The sequence below is a fragment of the Anabrus simplex genome, chromosome 1 (assembly GCF_040414725.1).
Source record: "Anabrus simplex isolate iqAnaSimp1 chromosome 1, ASM4041472v1, whole genome shotgun sequence".
NCBI lineage: Eukaryota > Metazoa > Arthropoda > Insecta > Orthoptera > Tettigoniidae > Anabrus > Anabrus simplex.
The window spans coordinates 1,178,079,751-1,178,105,779 of NC_090265.1; the positions used below are offsets into that span (position 1 = coordinate 1,178,079,751).

A 26,029-nucleotide genomic window follows, 5' to 3' on the forward strand; every position below is an offset into this window, starting at 1 on the left:
CCCACCTTATGTCATAAAATGTGAGTCTGTTCTCAAAGTCTCAGTCTTCTTCTTTTTCTCTGTAGCATTTGCTTGCTGGTGCAGGGTCCTCTCTTTTAATCTCCACTTACCATTTTACACAATCTTGGGCATCGTGTGGTCTTAATTTGAGTGTCTTCATATCAGCATTTACTGTGTCATGACAGCACAAATTTGGACGTCCATGTGGTCATTGCCCATTAATTTCGTACCATACCATACTGTACCATACTCTGTCATACAATTGGAGACTTTTCCTGTGCCTTCTCAGTGATTTGTATGATGTCCATTTGTTGGTGCATAGTGTTGTCGTTTCTGACATGATGCAGGAGTGTAATGCCCATCGACCAATGTAGCATATGCATTTCTATGTGGTGTAATTGGGGCTTCATAGGTTTGTCAGCTGGTCAACATTCAACACTGTATAAAGCAACAGGACGTACTACCATGCTGTGTATTTTGGACTTCAGATGTAGTGGCATCCTTCTGACACAGTCCGCCCGTGAATTCCCTCCATCTCATCCATGCTGCCTTTATCCTACTTTGCACTTCATCATCTAACCCACCATCCATCTATAGGCGAGATCGAAGATACCTGAAGCTTATGGTCTTCGTTAAGGTCTCTCCATCAACTTCGATGGACCCGTTGCTTGGGATGGTTTCCAGATATTCGGTCTTTGTTCAGTCTAAGACCGCATTGTTCCAGTCGTTAACATGGCACTACAATCCTCTTCTGGTGGTATCACCAAGTGTGACATCATCTGCATATAAGAGAGTCCAAGGGACACTCCTTTGCAGGTCCTGTGTGGTTGCGTCCATGATGAGAACAAAGAGCAATGGAGACAGTGTGGAGGCTTGGTGTACACCGACTTTCACTGTGAAGCTCTTCGAGATACCGACAGTGAACTATGACTTGTGGTGTTCGTGTAAATCCAAGTGAATTGGTCAGTGGAGAAAGGAACTAAATAACGTTTTCTTAGTTTACAGGAGAAATAAAAACGGTCTTATTATTAAACTCTTCAACATAATTTATTCAAATTTTCCAAATATGTTGTGCACAAAATTATTCACACTGGAAATGGAATCATTTTCATATATTCTAGGAAGTATCTTTTTAAAAAAAATTAAAAATTTGTAACATACAGTAGTTCCTTTCTCTAGGTGACAAGGGAATTTGGCACTTTTCATCTGAATAGCCATTCAAAATTACACATTTTTGGCATGAAAGTAAAATTAACTAATTAGCTAATGGAAAATTATCTTAGACTAAACATAGAAATAACTAATTCACAGAATTCAATATTCTGAATAGTTCATGTCACATTGAATCATCACTTGTGGTTGGCAATTTCAATATCTCCTCAGAAAAAAGCTCAGTCTTCCCTGTGGATGGATGCCTGTATTAAAAGAAATTGTACCCTCATATATTATTTATACAGCGACAGCTGTTGGATGAAAACCAGTGTGGTTTCAAACCACAGAGGGGCTGTCAGGATCAGATATTCAGTATGCGCCAGATACTTGAAAAATGCTACGAGAGGAATAGAGAGTTGTTTTTATGTTTCGTAGATCTAGAGAATGCATATGACAGGGTACCAAGGGAAAATATGTTCGCCATACTGGGGGACTATGGATTTAAAGGTAGATTATTAAAATCAATCAAAGGCATTTATGTTGACAATTGGGCTTCAGTGAGAATTCATGGTAGAATGAGTTCTTGGTTCAGGGTACTTACAGGGGTTAGACAAGGCTGTAATCTTTCACCTGTGCTGTTTGTAGTTTACATGGATCATCTGGTGAAAGGTATAAAATGGCAGGGAGGGATTCAGTTAGGTGGAAATGTAGTAAGCAGTCTGGCCTATGCTGACGACTTGGTCGTAATGGCAGATTGTGTCGAAAGCCTGCAGTCTAATATCTTGGAACTTGAAAAGAGGTGCAATGAGTATGGTATGAAAATTAGCCTTTCAAAGACTAAATTGATGTCAGTAGGTAAGAAATTCAACAGAAGTAAATGTCAGATTGGTGATACAAGCTGGAACAGGTAGATAATTTCAAGTATTTAGGATGTGTTCTCCCAGGATGATAATGTAGTAAGCGAGATTGAATCAAGGTGCAGTAAAGCTAATGCAGTGAGCTCGCAGTTGCGATCAACAGTATTCTGTAGGAAGGACGTCAGCTCCCAGACATAACTATCTTTACATCTGTCTGTTTTCAGACCAACTTTGCTTTATGGGAGCGAATGCTGGGTGGAGTCAGGATATCTTATTCATAAGATAGAAGTAACAGACATGAAAGTAGCAAGAATGTTTGCTGGGACAAACAGGTGGGAACGATGGCAGGAGGGTACTTGGAATGAGGAGATAAAGGCTAAGTTAGGAATGAACTCAATATATGCTATACGCATAAACCAGCTTTGGTGGTGGGGTCATGTGAGGTGAATGGAGGAGGATACGCTACCTAGGAAAATAATGGACTCTGCTATGGGTGGTAGGAGAAGTAGAGGGAGACCATGATGATGACGGTTAGACTCAGTTTCTAACAATTTAAAGATAAGAGGTATAGAAATAAATGAGACCACAGCACTAGTTGCAAACAGCGGTTCTTAATGTCCCATAACCAAAACAAATACAGTAGAAGTAAATATTTAAGAATTTTTAACATTTCCTTAACATTAAATGCAGGTTTTGCTCTATTGTGAATTACATTAAATCAAATATAAAATAGCATTGATCTTATGGAATAATTTTTGGGACTGGAAATTTCTTCCATTAAATGCAGGTTTACGTTAAATCGAGGTCATGCAAAATTGGGGTTATACTGTATTTGGAATCTCTTTTAAAAATAAAGAAAGACGTAATTTTTTGTTTTTGTAAAGTCCCATTATGGGGGAGGGCTGAAAAAAAAGGTAGAAAAGTGGTTGAATACCTTTTATGAAAATATTTATATCTCAAAAATTGAAGATGTTACAGACATGAAAATTGATGTTTGGAATCTCCTTTAAAAATAAAGAAACACTGTCTTTTTCCTTGGAAAATCCAATTAATGGGGACTGAATAGGAATGAAAAAGCGGGGGTGAGTTTTTAGAAAGGCTATATCTACAGTATATCTCAGAAATGTAACATGTTACAGATGTAAAAATTGATATTTGGAATCTTCTGTAAAAGTAAAGAAACATAGGTAATTTGTTTTAGGAAAATCCACTGAAGGGAAACTAAAAATGGGGATGAATTATTAAAATGAGCAAATCTACAGTATATTTCAAAAACTTAACATGGTACAGAAGTGAAAATTGATATTTTTAGTCTCTTTTAAAAACATTAACATGTATTTCTTTGGAAAAACCACTTTTGGGGAGGGGTGTGTGAAATGGACTGAAAAGGGGGGTGACTTCTTTTTATTTAGATACTAATATCACAGAAATTAAAATGTTACAGACGTGAAAATTGGTATTTGGAATCTCCTTTTCTAAACGTAAATACATATTTTTTTGTTTTTTGTAAATCCACTTAAGGAGGGGAGGGGTGAAAGAATTGAAAAATTAGTTGAATTATTTGTATGAGGATACTGTACTTATATTTAATAAAAACTATAGTTGTTACAAACATGAAAATTGGTATTTGGAATCTCCTTTAAAAATAAAGAAACACACATTTTGGGGGGAAAATCAACTTCGGAGAGGGGATGAAAAGGAGTTGATTTCCTTTTATGAGGACACACATATCTCAAAAACTGAAGATGTTACATTCATGATAATTGGTATTTGAAAGCTCCTTTATAAATAAAGAAACACATATTTTTTTGTTTTCGGAAAATTCGCTTTGTGGGGGTGGGGTTTGAATAAATTGAAAAATTAGTTCAGTTCTCTGTATGAGGATACGTCTTCTTTCGGTTTTGAAAATTCCACCAATAATAATAATCGTATGGCCTCAGCTACCATGTGCAGACATTTCAATTTGATGCCATCTGGCTGTCTGCTCGTCAATTTTTAAGTTCCGTTTTACTCTAGGCCCCCACTAGATGGCAGACCGAGTAAACCGAAACTCTCTTGGGCGTCTATGGCTGAGATTTTAATGAATTTTGTCGGGTAAACACCAAATGTGTCACCAGAGATCTTTTACATGCCGACATCGTACGACATGGAGTGTCAAATGGACTTTTTTCCGCCCTTCAAAAATCCGACTACCTCTGCCAGGTTTGAACCCACTATCTTGGGATCTGGAGGCCGACACTCTACTGCTGATCCGCAGAGGCAGCTGAAAATTCCACTCAAGGGGGGGAAGAATTGAAAAATTAATTGAATTATTTGTATGAGACCGGGCGAGTTGGCAGTACGGTTAGAGGTGCGGAGTTGCGAGCTTGCATCCGGGAGATAGTGGGTTTGAATCCCACTGTCGGCAGCCCTGAAGATGGTTTTCCGTGGTTTCCCATTTTCACACCAGGCAAATGCTGGGGCTGTACCTTAATTAACCCTGACAGTAACACCATACGTTTTTCTGACGTGTTGTGCGAATGAATGCCATCTATTCCTCTTAAGGAGGGGAGAGTTATCCCCTCCACCACCTCTATTCCTTGTTCATTCCATCTGGTAACTTTAATGTAACTTTAAATAATAGGCTTTGAGTGACACGTCTTCGAAACATGTGGTATAACTAAAGCGATATTTATAGACGTGTTACTGTCAGGGTTAAGGCCATGGCCGCTTCCTTCCTACTCCTAGGCCTTTCCTATCCCATCGTCGCCATAAGACCTATCTGTGTCAGTACGATGTAAAGCCACTGGCAAAAAAAAAAAAATTGTATGAGAATACTTATGTCTAAAATAACTAAAGATGTTACAGATGTGAAAATTGGTATTTGGAATCTCCTTTAATAATAAATAAGCACTCATTTTGGGGGAGAAAAAATCACCTTTGGGGGGTGGGGGTAACAGGAGTTGAATTCTTTTTATGAGGATACTTATATCTCAAAAGCTGAGTATGTTACAGTCATGATAATTGGTACTTGGAAGCTCCTTTATAAAGAAACACACATTTTGGGGGAAAATCTATTTGGGGGGAGAGGGGTGAAAAAGGTGCTGAATTATTTTTATGGGGATACTTATATCTCAAAAACTGAAGATGTTACAGACATGAAAATTTGTATTTGGAATCTTATTTCAAAGTAAAGAAACAAATATCTTTTTGTTTTCCAAAAATCCTCTTAGGGGCTGAAAAGAATTGAAAGAGCGGGTGAATTTTTAAAATGAATACTGGTATAATGCTAATTTCGTGTGGCTATTTCTAGCCGAGTGCAGCCCTTGTAAGGCAGACCCTCCAATGAGGGTGGGCGGCATCTGCCATGTGTAGGTAACTGCGTGTTATTGTGGTGGAGGATAGTGTTATGTGTGGTGTGTGAGTTGCAGGGATGTTGGGGACAGTATAAACACCCAGCCCTCGGGCCGTTGGAATTAACCAATGTAGATAAAAATCCCCGACCCGGCCGGGAATCGAACCCGGCACCCTCTGAACCGAAGGCCAGTACGCTGACCATTCAGCCAACGAGTCGGACAGTACTGATATATCAACAGTATACGTCAAAAACTTAACATGTTACAGGCATGAAACTTGGTATTTGAAAAGTCCTTTAGAAAATACAGGAATAGGTATGTTTTTTGTTTTCTGGAAAGGCACTTAATGAGGGTGAAAAGGAGTGAAAAAACAGTTGAATAGTTTTTTATGCGGATGCTTATATTTCAAAAATTTACGATGTTACAGACATGAAAATTGGTATTTGGAATCTCCTTTAAAAGTAAAGAAACATGTATTTTTACGTTTTCATAAAATCCACTTAAGTGGGGATGGGGGAAGGACTGATAATGGGGTTGAATTCCTTTTATGGGAATATTTATATCTGAAAAACTGAAGATGTTACAGAGGTGAAAATAGGTATTTGGAATCTCCATTAAAAATAAAGAAACCTTTCTTTTCAACTTGAACGAGGACTGTTTCTCGACATGTACTGTACAGTTCTATGTCAGATAGTCATCTTAGCCCCAAAAGGCAATACCATGAACGTGATTTGCAAAGAGTTTCCAGGGTAAATGAAACTCAATTTTCTGGCGAGTTTTTGTACTTTAGGAGTTTTCAGATAATGTCTTAGCAGGCCTACAGTACCAAGGAATGATTACTTTTATCAAATTACGAAATTGACATGACTGAAGCTGCGGGTAACTGCTAGTTCATAGTTTTTGTCCAGATGGTAAATAAATGAAACTGAATTAAGAATCCTTTTTCTTTTTTAAGCAAAGAATAATATTGACTTCAGAGTATGAGTTCACTAAAGGCCCTGCAAGGTTAGTAACATTACAGCATTGCATCCAGGAGATAGTGGGTTCAAATCCCACTGTCGGCAGCCCTGAAGATGGTTTCCCATTTTCGCACCAGGCAAATGTTGGGGCTGTACCTTAATTAAGGCCATGGCCACTTCCTTCCAACTCCTAGTCATTTTCTTTCCCATCGGCGCCATCGGTGCGACATAAAGCCACTAGCAAAACAAAAAACATTACAGCAAAATGTGAATGGTGCTAATTTTATCTCAGATTGCTTGTAGAGGAGAGATGTGTTCTTTCTGGATACCAGAGACCCACCAACTCACCCCTAGAAGTATATTTACTTTTATAACCTAATATAATGAAGCATACGTCCTGCAGCTACCACCACTGCTATTGGCTGAAATATCATGCAGTATGACAAGAAATGAACACACATACCAACCACCATACAATAAAAATCCTAAGTAATGTGATCCAGTGCCTGACAGGAAACAGAACTTCTGTTACATGGGTGCACACTCCCTTCGAGAGACTCTGTGCTAAATACCCCAGAAGTGTTTGACCAATGGGTTTTTTGTCACTAGCCAATACATGCACTGACCAACAAAGGAAAGCTGTAAAGAATACAATTGTGATGTTGACATATGTACCTTGTCCTACAATGTTAGTTCTTGGATTGTTCAGTTGGCGACTGTTTGTTGGAAATTAATATGTCGATGATAGCACCGTAGGTGGAGCAGCTAAGAAATAAACAAAAGACAGTCATGTCACAGCTAGATGCATGCGCTGCAATCGGTGCCTGTAGATATTATTCTTGGAGGTCCTACAATGAACTAATGCAGACTTCACTACTAATTTAATAGAAAAATAAATTACCGGTACTCCATTGGAGTACTTGGAAACAGTAATGAAGTAAACATCATTTTCTTGTTAATTTTATCATCCCTGCTTAATGGATGTCTGTGTGTAAAACTTTTTGTATTTGTTCAATTCATTCAATGCTTTGATTCAGTTATCAATAATTCTTTCTTTCAGATCCCTATAATAGAAATGTCCGAGGGAGTGGACATTTAGACCAAGTCTTTGTTGGACCAAATTCTTGTCCTCCAGGATTCACAGAACAAGATGGTGTTTGTCAAGGTATGGGTCAGTCATAGAAAAAGAAAAGTTAATTATGTTTGTTATAAGGAACTGAACTGAACTGAACTGAACAGAGACTTCTTTTGCTTACAGAAATTAATCCGTGTAAAGACAGTCCCATTACATGTAGTGATGATGAGATCTGTGTTGGTGTTCATGGATGGTACAGATGTCTGTCTGCACCATGCCCACAGGGATACACAAGAGATTCAGCCACCAAGTAAGTCTTACTAGGCTCATCAATTCTACTGCAAATGGCATTTGAATGAAATTTTAAGGGAAAAAGTACAACATGTACTAAGGTAAGGTATAAATGACATGCGCAGTGCATATTCCGCATGAGAGAAGCTGAGGTAAAAAATTTAATTTTTAACTTCAGTGTAGTATTTTAGCTGTTTGTCTTTTATTGATGAATGTGTAAAGGATATGTATGTGTCAGTTTAGACCTAGATCCTGGTTCTTAACCTGGGATCTATGGACCCCTTGTAGTTCCATGGATGGGCATCAAGGGGTCTGTGAAAGTTAAATGAACACATATATTTTTTTAAATTTTAACATGAATACTAGACAGGTATCTGAGAAATTTCATTTTTACCTATATATAATTAATAAGCATCATAGTTAAGTGGTAAATAGTTGTGTCTATTTTTATTGTAAATGAGTTTTAAATACACTCATTTGTAACCAGTTAACTCCTGTTTATAAATGTGTGAAATGTGAATCTAGTAATGTGGAACATTTGGCACTAAACACAAAAGATGAAAATCAATTGAATGTCAAAGGTAACATGCATGTTTTCTTGTCAGAGACCACCCTGTCATCGTATTCATGACAGACAACATCATTCTAATGAACATGCCAAAGACATTGCATGAAGAGATTACAAATAATTGTAATTGGAGCTAATAAACCTAAGGAGTAAAAGCTAGCTGATATTTGTAACAAACTTACCATGTACCCGCCAATGATCATTGTATTTCTCTGCATCACCTCACATTCCACACCAGCACCAATGACAAGCTTCCTTCCTCACCAGCAGAATGACTACTTATTTATTTATTTAGCGTATGATGCTGCAATTGACAATCAACTCTATTCTACAAGTTCTTGACAGGCCAAAAAAGAAAAGAAAAAACTACTGAAACTGGATATCATACCGCCTACTTTCTGCTGATGTCATTGTCATCAAACTCTTCTTTATCTCTTGTATCTTCCAGTATATTTGATCTACCATCTGTTGGTTCAGTGCAAGTGTGTCTCATAACCTCCCCTTCCCCCACCAATATAAACTCGCCATATCAGTCTCCAAATCAAGACTTACTTCGGCTGTTGCAGTGAGAGGACAATTGAACTGGTCTAAATTTCTATTCAATGGTGGACATTGCCATACCAACATGGGATTCAGTGAATGCACCATGAGGTACCGGTACAGTAAAATATGGAATTGTATCCTCCTAATTCAGGTCATTATAATTTTTTGAGTTATTGAAACTCAAGTTTATTCTCGATATGAGTGATTGTGGATTTGTACTTCCCTTAAGTTTGAATGTGAACTTGAATTGAAAAAATATTATGAAATTTCTTCTGTCAATACATCAGAAATCTTGATTTTTAACACAGTTTATGATTTTATTAAAGTCAAATGTGTTTGTACAAAACTGTGACTCTTCAATTCTTATTGGGCTAAAGTATCTCTAGGAAAAAAAAAAAAATGACTGGTCTCCAGAAGTCAGGTAAGGAACTTCTTGTAAAAGTCACTCTATTGCATTGTGTTTCCGAGTCAGACTCATTCCAGTAATTTGGGTTGGTTGTGTATAAATTTTCTCTGAATATAAGGATATTTTTCCTGTTTTGCATATTTTGAGTCCTTTTTAATGTTCTACTTTGATTAATTATCTAGTTGGAGGGTTTATGAGGGTTTCTCAGAAATTTCTTGATTGTACAAAAGTTGGTTTAAAAAAAAAAAATTGAAATCTGAAATTGCAGAGTAGCCAGGTCTAATACCAGCATGCATATGCTGGAACATTCAAGTAGAGAAAAGAAAGGGTACCACCTATTCAGTACACTTTTTATTAATAATGTAATGCTTAAAACATTATGGTACTTTTTTTTACCTACAGTGAGATCATCTTCGGCCTTAACAACCATAAAATTGACTAGTCAAAGACATAAATGTATACAATATATGAGTGTTAAAAATTGAGTTCTGTTGTAAAAACTTGAAAATTCAAATTCAAATACACAATCTTGATTATGCCACATCATCTAGTTGAAAAGTTATGTCAATGTTCTGTTCTGTGAACACAAAATAAAGTTTTCACAATCTTGGCTTGTGGTTGAAAATAGTGAGCACAGAATCATACAGTTGAAGAGTTATGTCATAAGAATATGACGTGTGGCATTTGACTATTTTGTACTTGATCAAATATCCACTGGGGATATTGCAGATTGCAGAGTTTAATGTGTGTTGTCGATTCTGTGACAAACCACAGTAACATGTTATTGAATGTATGTAGGTGAAAGGAAGAAGGGGTTGGTGGGAGGAACAGGGTATGATTACCACTATGGCAGAGCTTAATGGTGTGGGATGGTGGGAGGTTGCTGGAGGGGTAATATAAATGTATTACGAGAGATGTAGTTTCAGTTTTTATCTGATCGTCATGTTTTGTAGATCGGAATAATAATATAAAAAAAGATATTGGGTTTTTTGCATATGTCATTGAGACTGAAATTAGGATTAGAATATTGCTCCAAATGGATAAAACAATTTTCCATTATGTTAAACATAGAGTATCAGCTACCTCAAGAATCTTCATGTCTGGTGCAATGAATATAAACTTGTGAATGAATTCCTCCATATATTGGCCCATGGCAGAAAATCTATTGCATTTGATTGTGTTGACATATTCTGAATACCGTGTAATAAAGTGTCTGTCAGTTTGGCCAACATTTATGTGGGGTCACAACTATTGTATTTGAGTTTATAGACCCATGATTTACTGTAGAAAACCATTTGATTGATAGAATGGGTGTTATGAAAGATCGAGGCATTGTTATTAATGGTTTTGTAAACTATTTGTGGATCATGCTTCCTAAAGATATTAGAGATCTGGTGAATTTCTTTGTTTTTTTAATGAAAAGGTAGAAATTGTGGTTTTAGGCACTTTTTCTGTAGATGAAGTGGTTGAAGGGCAGTGTTTGATTTATTATTTTTCTATAAAATGCCTATTATAACCATTAGTTGTAGCAAAATTGCAATTCAATTCATTATTGAGAACTATTTTAGACAACAGTATACTAAAGGTTTGTCTTTCAATATGGATCATTATGAAAATCATAGCTTACAATTTATGTTCTATGTTCTATGTAAAATTCTTCTTTTTGCTACCTTAAAAAAACTTGATATTATGTTTGATGCTTTACAGCTTATGTTTTTGCTTACTTGTTAGTGTGTCAGAATACATCTTTTTATGATATAAATGTTATATTGGCATTACATCTGTTTAGGTTAAACTGATGTTTGGCATACATGATATAGGCTTTTTGGGCTTATGTCATGTTAAGAAAATAAGGTGAAATTCTTTACGTTTTGCAGAGAACTTTGATCTGCATCTTCAGAAGAAAATCTTGACTGTTTGTAACGGATCAAACACCAGAACAAACTAAATTCTGACAAGATAAATTGTCAGTATGATCTTGCTCCACAGTGGCAATCGTAATTAACATGCCCACGAGTTACGATATAGACAGTTAACAACAATTGCACGCTGGTCGCCAGGCTTCGAAATTAAATGGAATTTGAAACCAAATTTAGATCTAAAAAATAATACTTAATTTAATGAGACTATCCCGGTCGTGAGGTATAAGGATACTAACCATTAAATACCATGTGAAAAAACATAGGGAACCTACTAAAAAGTAAATGATTTAATGATGTACGAAGAAAAAAGTTTTATTCCATAAAAGGGTGAAATTACATAACGAGTTCCAAAAATGAAAATTATTGACTGAGATTACCATTTATAATCTACACACGCGGACTTGCGATAACAGGGCTAACTAATGCTCACCAGAGGTTGATCTTCTCGTCGTCTGCTTCTGTGGTTGATAGTTTGCATCCTTCCTCCAACAGCATCATCCTCGGCATCTGCTTCTTGGACTGGATTCCACCCTGAATCTATCACTCCCTATTGTGCTAAGTACCAGAAACAGAGTACCAGCCTTACAATATGAAATTCCACATTGGAATTAATTGGATAGAGAGGACTGAAAACATCCATTCCTTCTATATTATATGAACTTGGCTTTCTAAATAATCTGAGTAAGCCTCACAGAGCCGATAAGAAATATTGAGTGTAAGCACATCATAAGCGATGCACTCAGATAGCAGAGTGACTCTCTAAAAAACCGGAGACCACCTGAGAATGGAAACTCAAGAAAACTGGATACAGAATACTCTTCACCACGCAGTGTAGATCTATATAAATCCTCTTCACATTCCTACTTCCTCCCTCGATGTCACATGACATGTTGTTTCAATGAGAGCTGATGTATGTTGCCACCCTGTCGATATATAGATGTACAGTCTGTCCTTGACAGAAAAAGCCCTCCAGATAGGAGCACGTGATGTGGGGTGATTTAGCGTCCCAACAACAAAATTATGTATCTCCCTCATACTGTTGCGTACATTTCCAAGAACCGTCCAAAATTAACCTGCTGTTTCTGGACTGTTGGCGCAAGACCTACTGTCTTGACATTACAATGGAACATTCTAGTATATTACAATTAAAAATTATTTCTCGTTCTTACGTATCAATTACATAAATGATGATGATGGACGTTAATAATGAATAAAATTACGTGATACATGGTTCATGTTTGTGGGTTACTGTAGTCACGTCCTAGTTCTTGAACCATGGGCAACGGCTGAGTGGCCTAGTTTGGTCCTGAGAGTCGGGATACCAGTTACTATGGAATGGGAGTGGGCATCTCGGACATATTCTGAGACATGGCCCTCCTTGTGCTCAAGCGGCTAGGACTATACAACTCACCGGTGGTCCATAACCCGTTAGAGGAGAGATCCTCACTTGGACTATGTGCAAGTAGGGTAGCATCCTGCTTCATGAATTTACCAAGCTCAGAACATTTTAAGCAAGCCACGGACCTATGGGAGTAATGGAGTCCCACTCCCATTTGACATGCAAGGGACTCCTTGGAAACAACTTGGCAAACGAAATGGAATTCGATGGGGAGCTATCAATATTAATGGGGCTTATGGAAGAAAGAAGGTAGAACTGGCTGAGTCAGCAAAGAGGATGCATCTGGATGTGCTAGGAGTAAGTGATATTCGGGTAAGGGGAGATAACGAGGAAGAGATAGGAGATTATAAAGCGTACTTGATGGGTGTTAGAAAGGGAAGGGCAGAGTCTGGGGTAGGGCTCTTTATCAGGAATACCATTGCACGCAACATAGTTACTGTTAGGCACGTAAATGAGCAAATGATGTGGGTAGATTTGTCAGTTGGAGAAATTAGGACAAGAATTGTGTCCGTGTATTCACCATGTGAGGGTGCAGATGGGGATGAAGTTGACAAGTTTTATGAAGCTTGAGTGACATCGTGGTCAGGGTCAACAGCAAGGATAGAATAGTGCTAATGGGCGATTTCAATGCGAGAGTTGGGAATAGAACTGAATGATATGAAAGGGTGATTGGTAAATGTGGGGAAGATATAGACGCTAATGGGAATGGGAAGCGTTTGCTCTCCTCTAACGGGTTATGGACCACCGGTGAGTTGTATAGTCCTAGCCGCTTGGGGGTTTAGCTGTTATGAATAAATTCTTCAAGCATAAGGCTATTCACCGCTACACATGGGAGGCTAGGGGTACCAGATCCATAATAGACTATATCTTAACAGACTTTGAATTCAGGAAATCTGTTAAGAATGTACGAGTTTTTTGTGGATTTTTCGATGATACAGACCACTATCTGATCTGTAGTGAACTAAGTATCTCTAGGCCTAGGGTAGAGAAAGTGAAATCTGTCTGCAAACCAATAAGAGTAGAAAATCTCCAGGATGAGGAAATTAGACAAAAGTACATGGATATGATTAGTGAGAATTTTCGAACACTAGACCGTAAGCAGGTTCAGGATATAGAAAGTGAATGGATGGCATACAGGGATGCTGTAGTAGAAACAGCAAGGGAATGCCTAGGAACAACTGTGTGTAAAGATGGGAAAAGGCGAACATCTTGGTGGAATGATGAAGTGAGAGCAGCTTGTAAACGTAAAAGAAGGCTTATCAGAAATGGCTTCAAGCAAGGGCCAAGGCAGACAGGGGTTTGTACGTATATGAAAGAAACAGAGTGAAACAAATAGTTGTTGAATCCAAAAAGAAGTCATGGGAAGATTTTGGTAATAACCTGGAAAGACTAGGTCAAGCAGCAGGGAAACCTTTCTGGACAGTAATAAAGAATCTTAGGAAGGGAGGGAAAAAGGAAATGAACAGTGTTTTGAGTAATTCAGGTGAACTCATAATAGATCCCAGGGAATCACTGGAGAGGTGGAGGGAATATTTTGAACATCTTCTCAATGTAAAAGGAAATCATCATGGTGGTGTTGCAAACAGCCAAGCTCATGGGGAGGAGGAAAATTATGTTGGTGAAATTATGCTTGAGGAAGTGGAAAGAATGGTAAATAAACTCCATTGTCATAAGGCAGCAGGAATAGATGAAATTAGACCTGAAATGGTGAAGTATAGTGGGAAGGCAGGGATGAAATGGCTTCATAGAGTAGTAAAATTAGTGTGGAGTGTAGGTAAGGTACCTTCAGATTGGACAAAAGCGGTAATTGCACCTATGTATAAGCAAGGGAACAGGAAGGATTGCAACAACTATAGAGGTATTTCATTGATTAGTATACCAGGCAAAGTATTCACTGGCATCTTGGAAGGAAGGGTGCAATCAGTCGTTGAAAGGAAGTTGGATGAAAACCAGTGTGGTTTCAGACCGCAGAGAGGCTGTCAGGATCAGATTTTCAGTATGCACCAGGTAAGTGAAAAATGCTACGAGAGGAATAGGCAGTTGTGTTTATGTTTCATAGATCTAGAGAAAGCATATGACAGGGTACCGAGGGAAAAGACGTTCACTATACTGGGGGACTATGGAATTAAAGGTAGATTATTAAAATCAATCAAAGGCATTTATGTTGACAATTGGGCTTCAGTGAGAATTCATGGTAGAATGAGTTCTTGGTTCAGGGTACTTACAGGGGTTAGACAAGGCTGTAATCTTTCACCTTTGCTGTTTGTAGTTTACATGGATCATCTGCTGAAAGGTATAAAATGGCAGGGAGGGATTCAGTTAGGTGGAAATGTAGTAAGTAGTTTGGCCTATGCTGATGACTTGGTCTTAATGGCAGACTGTGCTGAAAGCCTGCAGTCTAATATCTTGGAATTTGAAAATAAGTGCAATGAGTATGGTATGAAAATTAGCCTTTCAGAGACTAAACTGATGTCAGTAGGTAAGAAATTCAACAGAAATGAATGTCAGATTGGTGATACAAAGCTAGAACCCGTCGATAATTTCAAGTATTTAGGTTGTGTGTTCTCCCAGGATGATAATATAGTAAGTGAGATTGAATCAAGGTGTCGTAAAGCTAATGCAGTGAGCTCACAGTTGCGATCAGCAGTATTCTGTAAGAAGGAAGTCAGCTCCCAGATGAAACTATCTTTACATCGGTCTGTATTCAGACCAACTTTGCTTTACGAGAGTGAAAGCTGGGTGGACTCAGGATATCTTATTCATAAGTTCGAAGTAACGGACATGAAATTAGCAAGAATGATTGCTGGTACAAACAGGTGGGAACAATGGCAGGAGGGTACTCGGAATGAGGAGATAAAGGCTAATTTAGGAATGAACTCGATGGATGAAGCTGTACGCATAAACCGGCTTTGGTGGTGGGGTTATGTGAGGCGAATGGAGGAGGATAGGTTACCTAGGAGAATAAAGGACTCTGCTGTGGAGGGTAAGAGAAGTAGAGGGAGTCCAAGATGACGATGGTTAGACTCAGTTTCTAACGATTTAAAGATAAGAAGTATAGAACTAAATGAGGCCACAATACTAGTTACAAATCGATGATTGTGGCGACGTTTAGTAAATTCACAGAGGCTTGCAGACTGAACGCTGAAAGGCATAACAGTCTATAATAATAATGTATGTATGTATGTATGATACATGATACATACGTATATACACAATTAATTCGGTTGGGCAATCAAATTATATAAATGTTATGGCGACCACGATTTTATATTTGCCCCCCCCGATTCTGACCCGCGTAACGCATAGTGTCAGAATCACCCACAACCTATCTATATATAACATAGAAAATACAGTAGTGTGTCATAGATTGAATCATCACCCACAGCTTGTCAAATTTACACTCCTCTTGACGTATCATACTGTTCATCTTGCACCAGTCTATCATGTGATATCACCTCTATCTAGACCGACACACATTATTTACCCAACTTTAACATGCCAACCATGTATACATATATCTCAGCCTACACACTCTCGAGTGTTCAACTGTCCTGCAACTTCCATCGAAAATCACACCTTACTTAATTACTAAAACAATACCTAAAAATACCACTATACAACATCTCCTCTGATTTCTTCACACTGAAGCGTTCATCAGTTTTAAGATTGTCTTCACTAGATTAAAATGGCACAAAAAAAACATATAGTGCAACCACACGCTATTCAATATGTGATAGCATCATTTCACCTGGTGTCATCCAATACTGAGTGTATCCCCACACATGACCCAACAAGCACTGTAACACACGTTCACCCACATGCCATTGGAACATGTAACCGCACTACCGCAAGTCCTCTCATGGCACATATCCACCTGCGATGACTCTATTTTACAAAAACAACCTTTTTTATATGGCCTTCCTATTGGGTAAGTCTGAATTATCCCTTTTACATTTACAAAAATTAAAAACACCCATGGCATCACATACGCACCGATTGACATGACTTACATGTGCAGCAGTACAGTGAGCTCACTCCAGAAAGTACACCATGCCCCACACTTGTCTACAGACATAACCTGGAAAATCCACTTGATTCATACACACAGCTGATACACAAACACACAAACACTTCGAAACAATAACCAGGCTGACTTCCCGTTATCTACATTCTATATGCTCACCTCCACTTGTCAAATACCTCTGCAAACTATGAATGTTGTAGGACTCAAGTAAAACATTTTCCCTGTCAGCTAGTTTACAGGTACAAGGTCCCAACCTCTTATGAATACAGTAAACCCCTGATAGAAAAGAAAAAACTTCTTGATGACTTTTTCCTCACTGCATGACTGCATGGGTACTCTCAAAAGCACCAGGTCACCTACTTCAAACTCATCTAATACCCTGCATTTCTGCTGTTTCTTATGCGCCTCGCCAGATTTTTCGATGTTTTCCTTGGCCAGTCTCACGTAAAATTCGGCGTCCCGCTGAGGTTCCTCAATAATGCCTAATACCCTCACCAGTTCATTTTGGGGTTTCCTGTTTTGTACTCTCTTAGTTCGTCACATAGCTCTTTCTTAGTTTTCTCTAGGTCTACCTTAATTTCCTTCCCCTGCTGCTCTAATTTTTCATTGATTTTCTTTCCCTGATCCTTCAGCTCTTTCTTTAACTCTTTAAACATAGACTGTACAAAACCTCTTAACCCGTTGCTATTTTCTTTGGTGGTAGGGATAACCTCCACTCCCACCCCCCTATTATCCTGTGAGTCATCATATTGAGCCTTGTTATCTGTCTTATCTACTCTCATTTCCTCCAGAGACTCATCTACCATGTCTTTATCGTTAGTTGACGAACCACCTCTAAGTACACTGCCGTCGCGTTACATCATACCTTGCATTTGATCTCCCATGATTCCCTAATATCAAACATATACCGAAATATGGATTTATTGATAGCACTTTTCTCCCAAAACAAAACACTGACCCTCTCTCAGATTTGCCATTCCCTATATCTAGAGGCATGATTTTTCGCATTAATTTTTGAACGATTTTACGAGAAGGATAATAATTTTTGCGTTATTTCGCGAAATAGATATTACCATATCGCTTTAATTTTGCTTTAATGAAATTCTAAAATTAATCATTAAAGGTTTCATTACTATCACTGATCGTTGATTGTGGAGGTTTAATTGATAGACTGTACATACCTTGTACATACTTTTGAAGCCATTTCCGGACTGCAGGGTCATCTACCTTCTCCAGCGGGATGTTGGCTTTGAGTAGCATCGCTGTTGTCTCGTGAATAAATTATATTTTTTCACTCTTACCTTTCGTTTGCATATCTAATGAGAGTTCTATTGTTGCCTGCCGTTTCACTGTTGGATGCTAAATTTACAGTACGTTCTGAATGTTCCTTATTTTTAAAACAATGTTTTCAGACCGTTTTTTTTTTCCTCCCACTCGATACGAACATTACAAAATTTACACATTAAAATATTTCTTTCCGAAACGTATAAACCTTCACTCGCAAACTGTTTAGCTCTGCTGTGCACCGTAACACTTGTCGAGCGACCCATCTTCGCTCACTGTCTGTGATCACTTTCTTAATTTTACCTGACCACGAAGCCGAAATACACCAGTCAATTGTACTGCTTGTAGACATCATTAGGGATTCCAGGATTGCACAATGCCGTGAGGAGACAGGCAGGGGTGGGATTACCAGCCACCACAAGAACAACATTCCAAACATTTCGTTTGGGAAGAAGCCTGGAGCCAACCCCTTTTCTTTGATGCCATGACTTAAAAAATTTTCCAGAATATTATGATAACATATTTCTTTCCCGTTGATGAATCTTTCTTCGCTCTTCCTTTTCTTTTCATACATAATCTTGGAACAAAATGTCAAGTTCGTTATTCACTATAGATTTCGCTGTAATATCGCGCTTATTGCGAAATGATTGAATTTTGCTTTAAAATGGCCTTATCGCTTTAATTCGCGAACATAATATCCATATTTTCTTAACCAGAAACATATGATTCGTAAAGATATCGCAAAATCGCTTCAAAACATTTTTTGTCGCGTTTATCGTTAATGCGAAAAAACCATGCCTCTACCTATATCATATTTAATGGTTTTTGCGCCCCACATTATGGTGACATTATGTAACGGATCAAACACCAGAACAAACTAAATTCTGACAAGATAAATTGTCATTATGACCTTGCTCCACATTGGCAATCGTAATTAACATGCCCATGAGTTAGATATAGATAATTAACAACAATTGCATGCTGGTCGTCAGGCTTCGAAATTAAATGGAATTTGAAACCGAATTTAGATAAAATTTAAAAAATACTTAATTTAATGAGACTATCCCAGTCATGAGGTATAAGGATATTAACCATTAAATACCATGTGGAAAAACATAGGGACCCTACTAAAAAGTAAATTATTTAACGATGTACAAAGAAAAATGTTTTATTCCATATAAGGGTGAAATTACGTAACGAGTTATTCCCAAAATTGAAAATTATTGACTGAGATTACCAATTAAAATCTACATGCGTGGACTTGCGATAACAGGGCTAACTAATGCTCACCAGAGGTTGATCTTCTTGTCGTCTGCTTCCGTGGTTGATCATTTTCGTCCTTCCTCCAACAGCATCATCCTCGGCATCTGCTTCATGGACTGGATTCCACCCTGAATCTATCACTCCCTATTGTACTAAGTACCAGAAACAGAGTACCAGCCTTACAATATGAAACTCCACATTGGAATTAATTGGATAGAGAGGACTGAAAACATCCAGTCCTTCTATATTATATGAACTTGGTTTTCTGAATAATCTGAGTAAGTCTTACAGAGCTGATAAGGAATATTGAGTGTAAGCACATCATAAGTGATGCACTCAGATAGCAGAGTGACTCTCTAAAAAACTGGGGACTACCTGAGAATGGAAACTCAAGAAAACTGGATGCAGAATACTCTTCACCACACAGTTTAGATCTATATAAATCCTCTTCACATTCCCACTTCCTCCCTCGATGTCACATGACATGTCGTTTCAGTGAGAGCTGATGTACGTCGCCACCCTGTCGATATATAGATGTAGTGTCTGTCTTTGACAGAAAAAGCCCTCCAGATAGGAGCACGTGAAGTGGGGTGATTTTTTTTTTTGCTAGGGGCTTTACGTCGCACCGACACAGATAGGTCTTATGACGACGATGGGATGGGAAAGGCCTAGGAGTTGGAAGGAAGCGGCCGTGGCCTTAATTAAGGTACAGCCCCAGCATTTGCCTGGTGTGAAAATGGGAAACCACGGAAAACCATCTTCAGGGCTGCCGATAGTGGGATTCGAACCTACTATCTCCCGAATGCAAGCCCACAGCCGCACGCCTCTACGCGCATGGCCAACTCGCCCGGTGTGGGGTGATTTAGCATCCCAACAACAAAATTATGTATCTCCCTCGTACTGTTGCGTACGTTTCCAAGAACCATCCAAAATTAACCTGCTGTTCCTGGACTATTGCGAGACACCAAGTAACCTGTTAGCGCAAGACCCACTGTCTTGATATTACAACAGAATATTCTAGTATATTACAATTAAAAATTATTTCTCGTTCTTATGTACCAATTACATAAATGATGATGATGGACGTTAATAATGAGTAAAATTACATATGATACATTATACATATATATACACACACACACAATTAATTCAGGTGGGCAATCAAATTATGTAAATGTCGTGGCGACCACGATATTACATGTTCACAAGGAAGACTTCTGTAATAATGGTTTGAATTTGGCCATTAGCCCGAAGTGCTATGTTGATTCATCACCATACGTTGGCACAGCACTAGCATGCTTGTATACAAGTATACTTGTTAATCCTGTTAAGGTCTTGCCTTTATGGTTTTGCCCTTAATGTTTTGCTGTTAAAGCATACACTGTCATATTTTTCTTCCTCCTATGTATGCACCATCCACGCTTGGCCTTCACTTGCCTAGCACTTTGTATTTCGTTTCTATCGCCCAAGTTTCACCTCTGTGTGTATTGTATATACCTTAACGCTGTATTTGCACTCTGCACTGCATAGTGTAAAAGTAACAGTCATTTACTTCTGCCCATCTGAATCAAGCAACATCGCATATTTTAGGAAGAATTAATCTTTTTGTGACCTTAATGGAATGGGATCACTGACAACTTGGAATTCATTCCAGGAAGGTTGCCATGTGAGACCTAGGGTCTTTACCATGTTGTTGTTATCATCAGTGAGTGTATGTTGATTTTCCTGGAGATGAACTGAAATGGAATTGAAGAGATGCACCATTTACAAAGAGTGAATCCTCCACATCTCAGGAGATTTTGAAGTTCTGTTCATAGTATTTGGGTTTCTTCAATTGAGCCTGCAGCGGAGATGCAGTCATCCAACAAAAATCTTATTTGAGAATAGCGGATAATCTGGGAAAGGGTTCTGCTTCGTCAGAGGAAAGTTGCTGCAGATATCTTGTTGCTAGAAATGGTGCAGATGAGGTTTCATAAGTAACTGTTGTGAGGGTATATGTCCCCAGTGACTCTTGCAGACTTTCTCACCACAGCATTGAAGATGCTTATCTTATGAAACAATCTTTATCTGCCGATACATCTTTTCTATACTTGCAGTAAATGCTATCGGTTTAGTGCAAAATCTCATAATTATGGATCATAGGTCTTCTTGTACTCGTGTACTGTTTGCTCGAACCTTTCCTTGATGAAATATCCGATTGCTGAACGCAGAGGACTGCCCGTGGTGACACCATTGCCATTTTCACAGACACTGGAAAAGTTTGAGCAAACAGTGCTCGAGACCACACCACTGAAACTTAAAGTGTGGCTTTGTTACATAGATGACACCTTTGTAATCTGCAGCCACAGAGAGGAACAACTACAGCATCTGAATAGCATTAACACCAATATTCAGTACACTATGGAGACAGAAAGTGAAGTAAAACTCCCTTTCCTCAGTGTTCTGGTAATGAAGATGGCCAATTTAAACTTGAGACACACAAAGTACTGCAAGCTGACCCATACACTCGCTGTCTGCAGAAGATATCCAACCACTACCCATGACAAAATATACAGAATGATAAAGATGCTAGCTGACTGTGCAAAAAGAATTTGTCAACCATAGCACTTAAACGAGGAGCTCAGCCACTTCAATATGGCCCTACATGCTAATGGGTACAGCCATAAATATATCCAGCGAGTACTCCATCCCAGAGGTCGAAAAACTAGGGAGAAAGGAGAAGAATGGCCAACAGCTAAAGCCTTTCTGTCGTATATTGGGAAGATAAGATAGGGAGGTACAGGAGTCCCATGGACTACAAACCACATATAAGTCAATGAGGAAAATCCAGAAACTGCTGAGATCTGCTAAAGACAAGCACCATCTTCTCTCCACAGCAGGTGTCTACAAGATCTCCGTGCAGCTGCAGCCAGGTGTACATAGGAACTACGAAATGCAGCATCGCCACTCGACTGAAGGAACAAAACATGCACAGCTGGCTAGGACAATCAGAAAGGTCATCAGTCACTGAACATTCATTGCTAGCAGGCCATGACCTATAGTACAGCAACACTGAAGTACTGTCAACTACTGTGTCTTACTCTGCCCGGCTACAAAGAGAAGCCATTAAAATCTTGAAGCATACCAACAGCTACAACCATAAGGATAAATCTGAAGGGATCAACAAAGCTTGGTTTCCAACCCTGAAAAACCTTAAATCCTGGAGGACATGTTGGCCGCGGTAGGCCAGAAAAAGCAATGGGGCGATCAGTTGCCTGTTTCCGCCAAGGCAGATCGTCAAACGCTGGACTCCTTAGTGCTTCAATCATTGGCCAAAGAACAGCCAATCAGCAACCGCCACCAATCATGGTGGACCACACCCTGCACTATATATTGAGAGAATTGCTACAGAACTCCATTCCACTGTGAGCTTCGTAACTATCAAAGTCATTTGGAACTCTGAATATATATCAATATATATCAATACGGAACCTAAATATGAAATTCTTAACGTTAAACTCTGAATATGCCGAACCAGTCTTCAGTGAAACATTAGGACCATCACATGCTCCTGGACTATGGCTTACAAGCCCGTAAAATACAAGCATTGTTTATAACGCTGGCCGTGGAATTCTCAATTACTACGTAGCTTTATACTCCTAACTTTCTTATTAATAAATTCTACAATAAAAATATGGAATTATTCATTTGAGGTGAAATATTATAAACTAAAATGGTTAATAGGCTTTTTTTTCTGCTGTTTTAGGAACTGTCTTATGTTCTGCACTGAACAAGATTCTAATTGTGACAGTGGAGCAAAACTCACTCAGACTGTGAAATACATGGTCCTAACCCCAGAGGCTGCCTGTATTCCAGCATACTGGAACATCACATCACTGCCAGTATGGGAAGAAGACAATGAAATACAACCACAAACAAGTTGCAGAATTAAAGAAAATGACAATGATGAAGGTAAGGAGCTGAGACACTATACTTGATCTCATACTGTTAGTATATAACATACTTCAAAAAAGTAAATTGCATGGAAATGAAATAATCATTTTCAGAGGGAAAGAGAAAAGCAAGTTTCTACAGTTTGAGGATGGTTGCACTTGAAAGTGCCCCACTCAGTTAATTATTTACCATTTGAAGATGCTGGTGGAGTCTGTTTAATTTCATAAAATGGCATGCTTCAGCTTTTTATCTAGTTATCCTTACTATATAGTAGAGATTTTCAATTTATTGCCCTTGCATCCGAGAGATAGTAGGTTCGAATCCCACTATCGGCAGCCCTGAAGATGGTTTTCTGTGGTTTCCCATTTTCACACCAGGCAAATGCTGGGGCTATACCTTAATTAAGGCCACGGCCGCTTCCTTCCAACTCCTAGGCCTTTCCTATCCCATCATCGCCATAAGACCTATCTGTGTCGGTGCGACGTAAAGCCCCTAGGAAAAAAAAAAAAAAAAAATGTATTGCCTGTAGATCATGTCTGTCAAGTCAACAACCTGTAGACTGGTTGATTCAAATAGGATCACCGAAAGGTATGCATTTATTAGAAAACTACAAAAACCAATGGTGGCACTGTAATTTGGCATGCAAAGCATGATGAGTATGATGGTTTGCTACTGCATTCCCCACTGGGCCGGACATAGGTCTAAAAATTATTCTGAAGCAGTTTATAAAAGCAGAACAAAACCCCATGGTGCTACAGTTCTGGTGGGTGTTGACCTACCAAGCGACTGCTGCTCAGCCTGAAGGCCTGTAGATTTCAAGCTGACCCATGATCAGTCCTCTCAGCCATTAGCCTTGACACTCTAGACTGGGACTGCTATCTGTCAGTCAGATAGCTCTTCAGTTGTTTTCACATAGGGTGAGTGGACCTCAAACTATCCCTCACATCCAAGTACAAATCTTTAATCTGGTTGGGAATGAAACCTAAGGCCTCTGGGTTGGAGACAGACTCGCTACCCGTGGACTGCAGGACCACATTATTAAACCAAATTAAATGTTAAATGGCATGGCTATTATGTACCGGTACTATAAATCCAGCTTCCTTACTCCAGACAGATTACTGCCTTTCAGTGTTATATTGCAGGTTTAAAAGACCTGTGTGAAATATGTACTAGATGAAAAGCCCCCCTGTAAATTTAATTGCAGTAATAATCCCTAAGTAACTGTGTGATATTACTCCTGATGTTTCACCAGTTGGCTAGTTGAAGGTTCGAGAGTAAGGGACAGATTTTCTCCAGAGTTTCAAATGTTCTGTGTCGATTTCATTCCAGTAGTACTCGATAAGTGTACATTTGTTATTGCTCAGAGGTGTGCAGCAGGCCTCTGCAGTTGACTAGTTGGATGTTCAAGCAGAGGGACAGGTTTTCTTCAGAGTTTTCAAGATTCTCTGTCAGTTTCATTCCAGTAATACCCAGAGGTGTGTGACAGGCCTTACCAGTTAGCTAAATAGTAGGTGGCATCTGTATATTAAGTTGATGAATTTTCAGATACACTTCTACTATTCTATGTCTACCTATTTGTTATTATAGACTTGGTCCATATGAAAGGTGGCTGAATAAAACAGATTCTGTGCCGATTGAGAAGTAAAGCAAGTCATATTCTTGGCATAATTATTGTGCAGGGTCTTTTTTTTTTTTAGCTCACTCCGAGTGTCAGGGAAACATGCACGGAAGGCGATAGCTCAGCCGGGTGACTCATTTGCCGAGAGATATATTGCTTCATGACTGGCTAAGATGATCTAATGCAGTACGGTAGCGATAACCATTGCTTCACAGCAATAGTTTAGTTCAACATCTGGGGTATTGGTTGCGTGTTCAGTGTGTTTGCTCTAAAATGGCGTCATTTCTGTAGGAATACAAAAGTTATTGTGTGTTTAATGAGTGATGCATTCTTGTTATACACAGTGCCACTTTTGATTTATTCACAAATTTTCTGGCATCCTCCCTCCCCATAGGAGTACGGAACGTAAAGTCCATTCATCATCATCAATGTCACTCCAGTCGCCCAGGTGTGGTTAAGAAGCTTCCTCCACTCCTTTCTGTCCTTCACTTTTCCTGCTCCATTACTTCCACCACATCCAATCCAGCTTCTCTAAATCCTTCCAAATCTAATCCATCCACCATTTTCTCGGTCTTCCAAAACAAGAAATCATGCAGGAGACGAACCGTTTTATCAGAGGAAAAGCTTGACAAAATAGGAGTTCTCTTGGAAAGAACTCAAACAAAATCCCTGTTGTGTCTCGCTGTACAAGCTAATGTGTCATTATCTTCTGCCCACAAAGCAACAAAACTGTTAAAAGCCAAACTGTACAAACCCACCCCTGCCCAACATTTAAGAGGACCTGACAGTTTCGCTAGGGTTTGGTACTGCAACTGGCTGCTTCAGTCAGTTCACAATGGGTATGTTGACCAAGAAATTTTATTTTATAGTGATGAGACTAATGAGGCATGGCTACACTTAAGTGGCTATGTAAATAGTCAAAACAATCGCTACTGGTGTGCAGAAAATCCCCACCAGCTGCATGTCTGGCCACTTCATGATGTAAAGATAGGAGTTTGGTGCAAAATAAGTGCTCGCAGAGTTATAAGGCCTATATTTTTCCATGAAACAGTAAATGCTGATCAATATGCAGACCTCATTCTTAGACCATTCTTTCAAGAGCTGACAGAAGAAGAAAGGAATAATGGTTAGTTCATGTAAGATAATGTGACGGCACACACTCCTAATTGGTCTATGGAGGTAATATGGGAAGTTTTCAAAGATTGTGTGGTTACTTATCCCCTTATATCTCCTGATTTAAATCCCTGTGATTATTATCTTTGGAGGATACTGAAGGGAAAAGTGTATGTGAACAACCCTCACACAAGTGAAGAACTACAAGAGAACATTACACAAATTATTTTAAATGTCACACAGGCGGAGATTCGCTGAGTGTCTGCAAACCTATTTTCGAGTGTCAG

At 38.8% G+C, this 26,029-nt stretch overlaps 1 protein-coding gene across 1 annotated transcript in view; it reads left to right on the forward strand.

Moving 5' to 3' along the window:
• Positions 1-26,029, forward strand: part of LOC136858421 (hemicentin-1) — a 357,960-nt gene that overhangs the window by 312,216 nt on the left and 19,715 nt on the right. Inside the window, exons 39-41 of the mRNA XM_067137953.2 lie at positions 7,364-7,468; positions 7,562-7,688; positions 22,824-23,029. Coding sequence (XP_066994054.2) covers positions 7,364-7,468; positions 7,562-7,688; positions 22,824-23,029 — 438 coding nt within the window. The remainder of the gene's footprint in view (positions 1-7,363; positions 7,469-7,561; positions 7,689-22,823; positions 23,030-26,029) is intronic.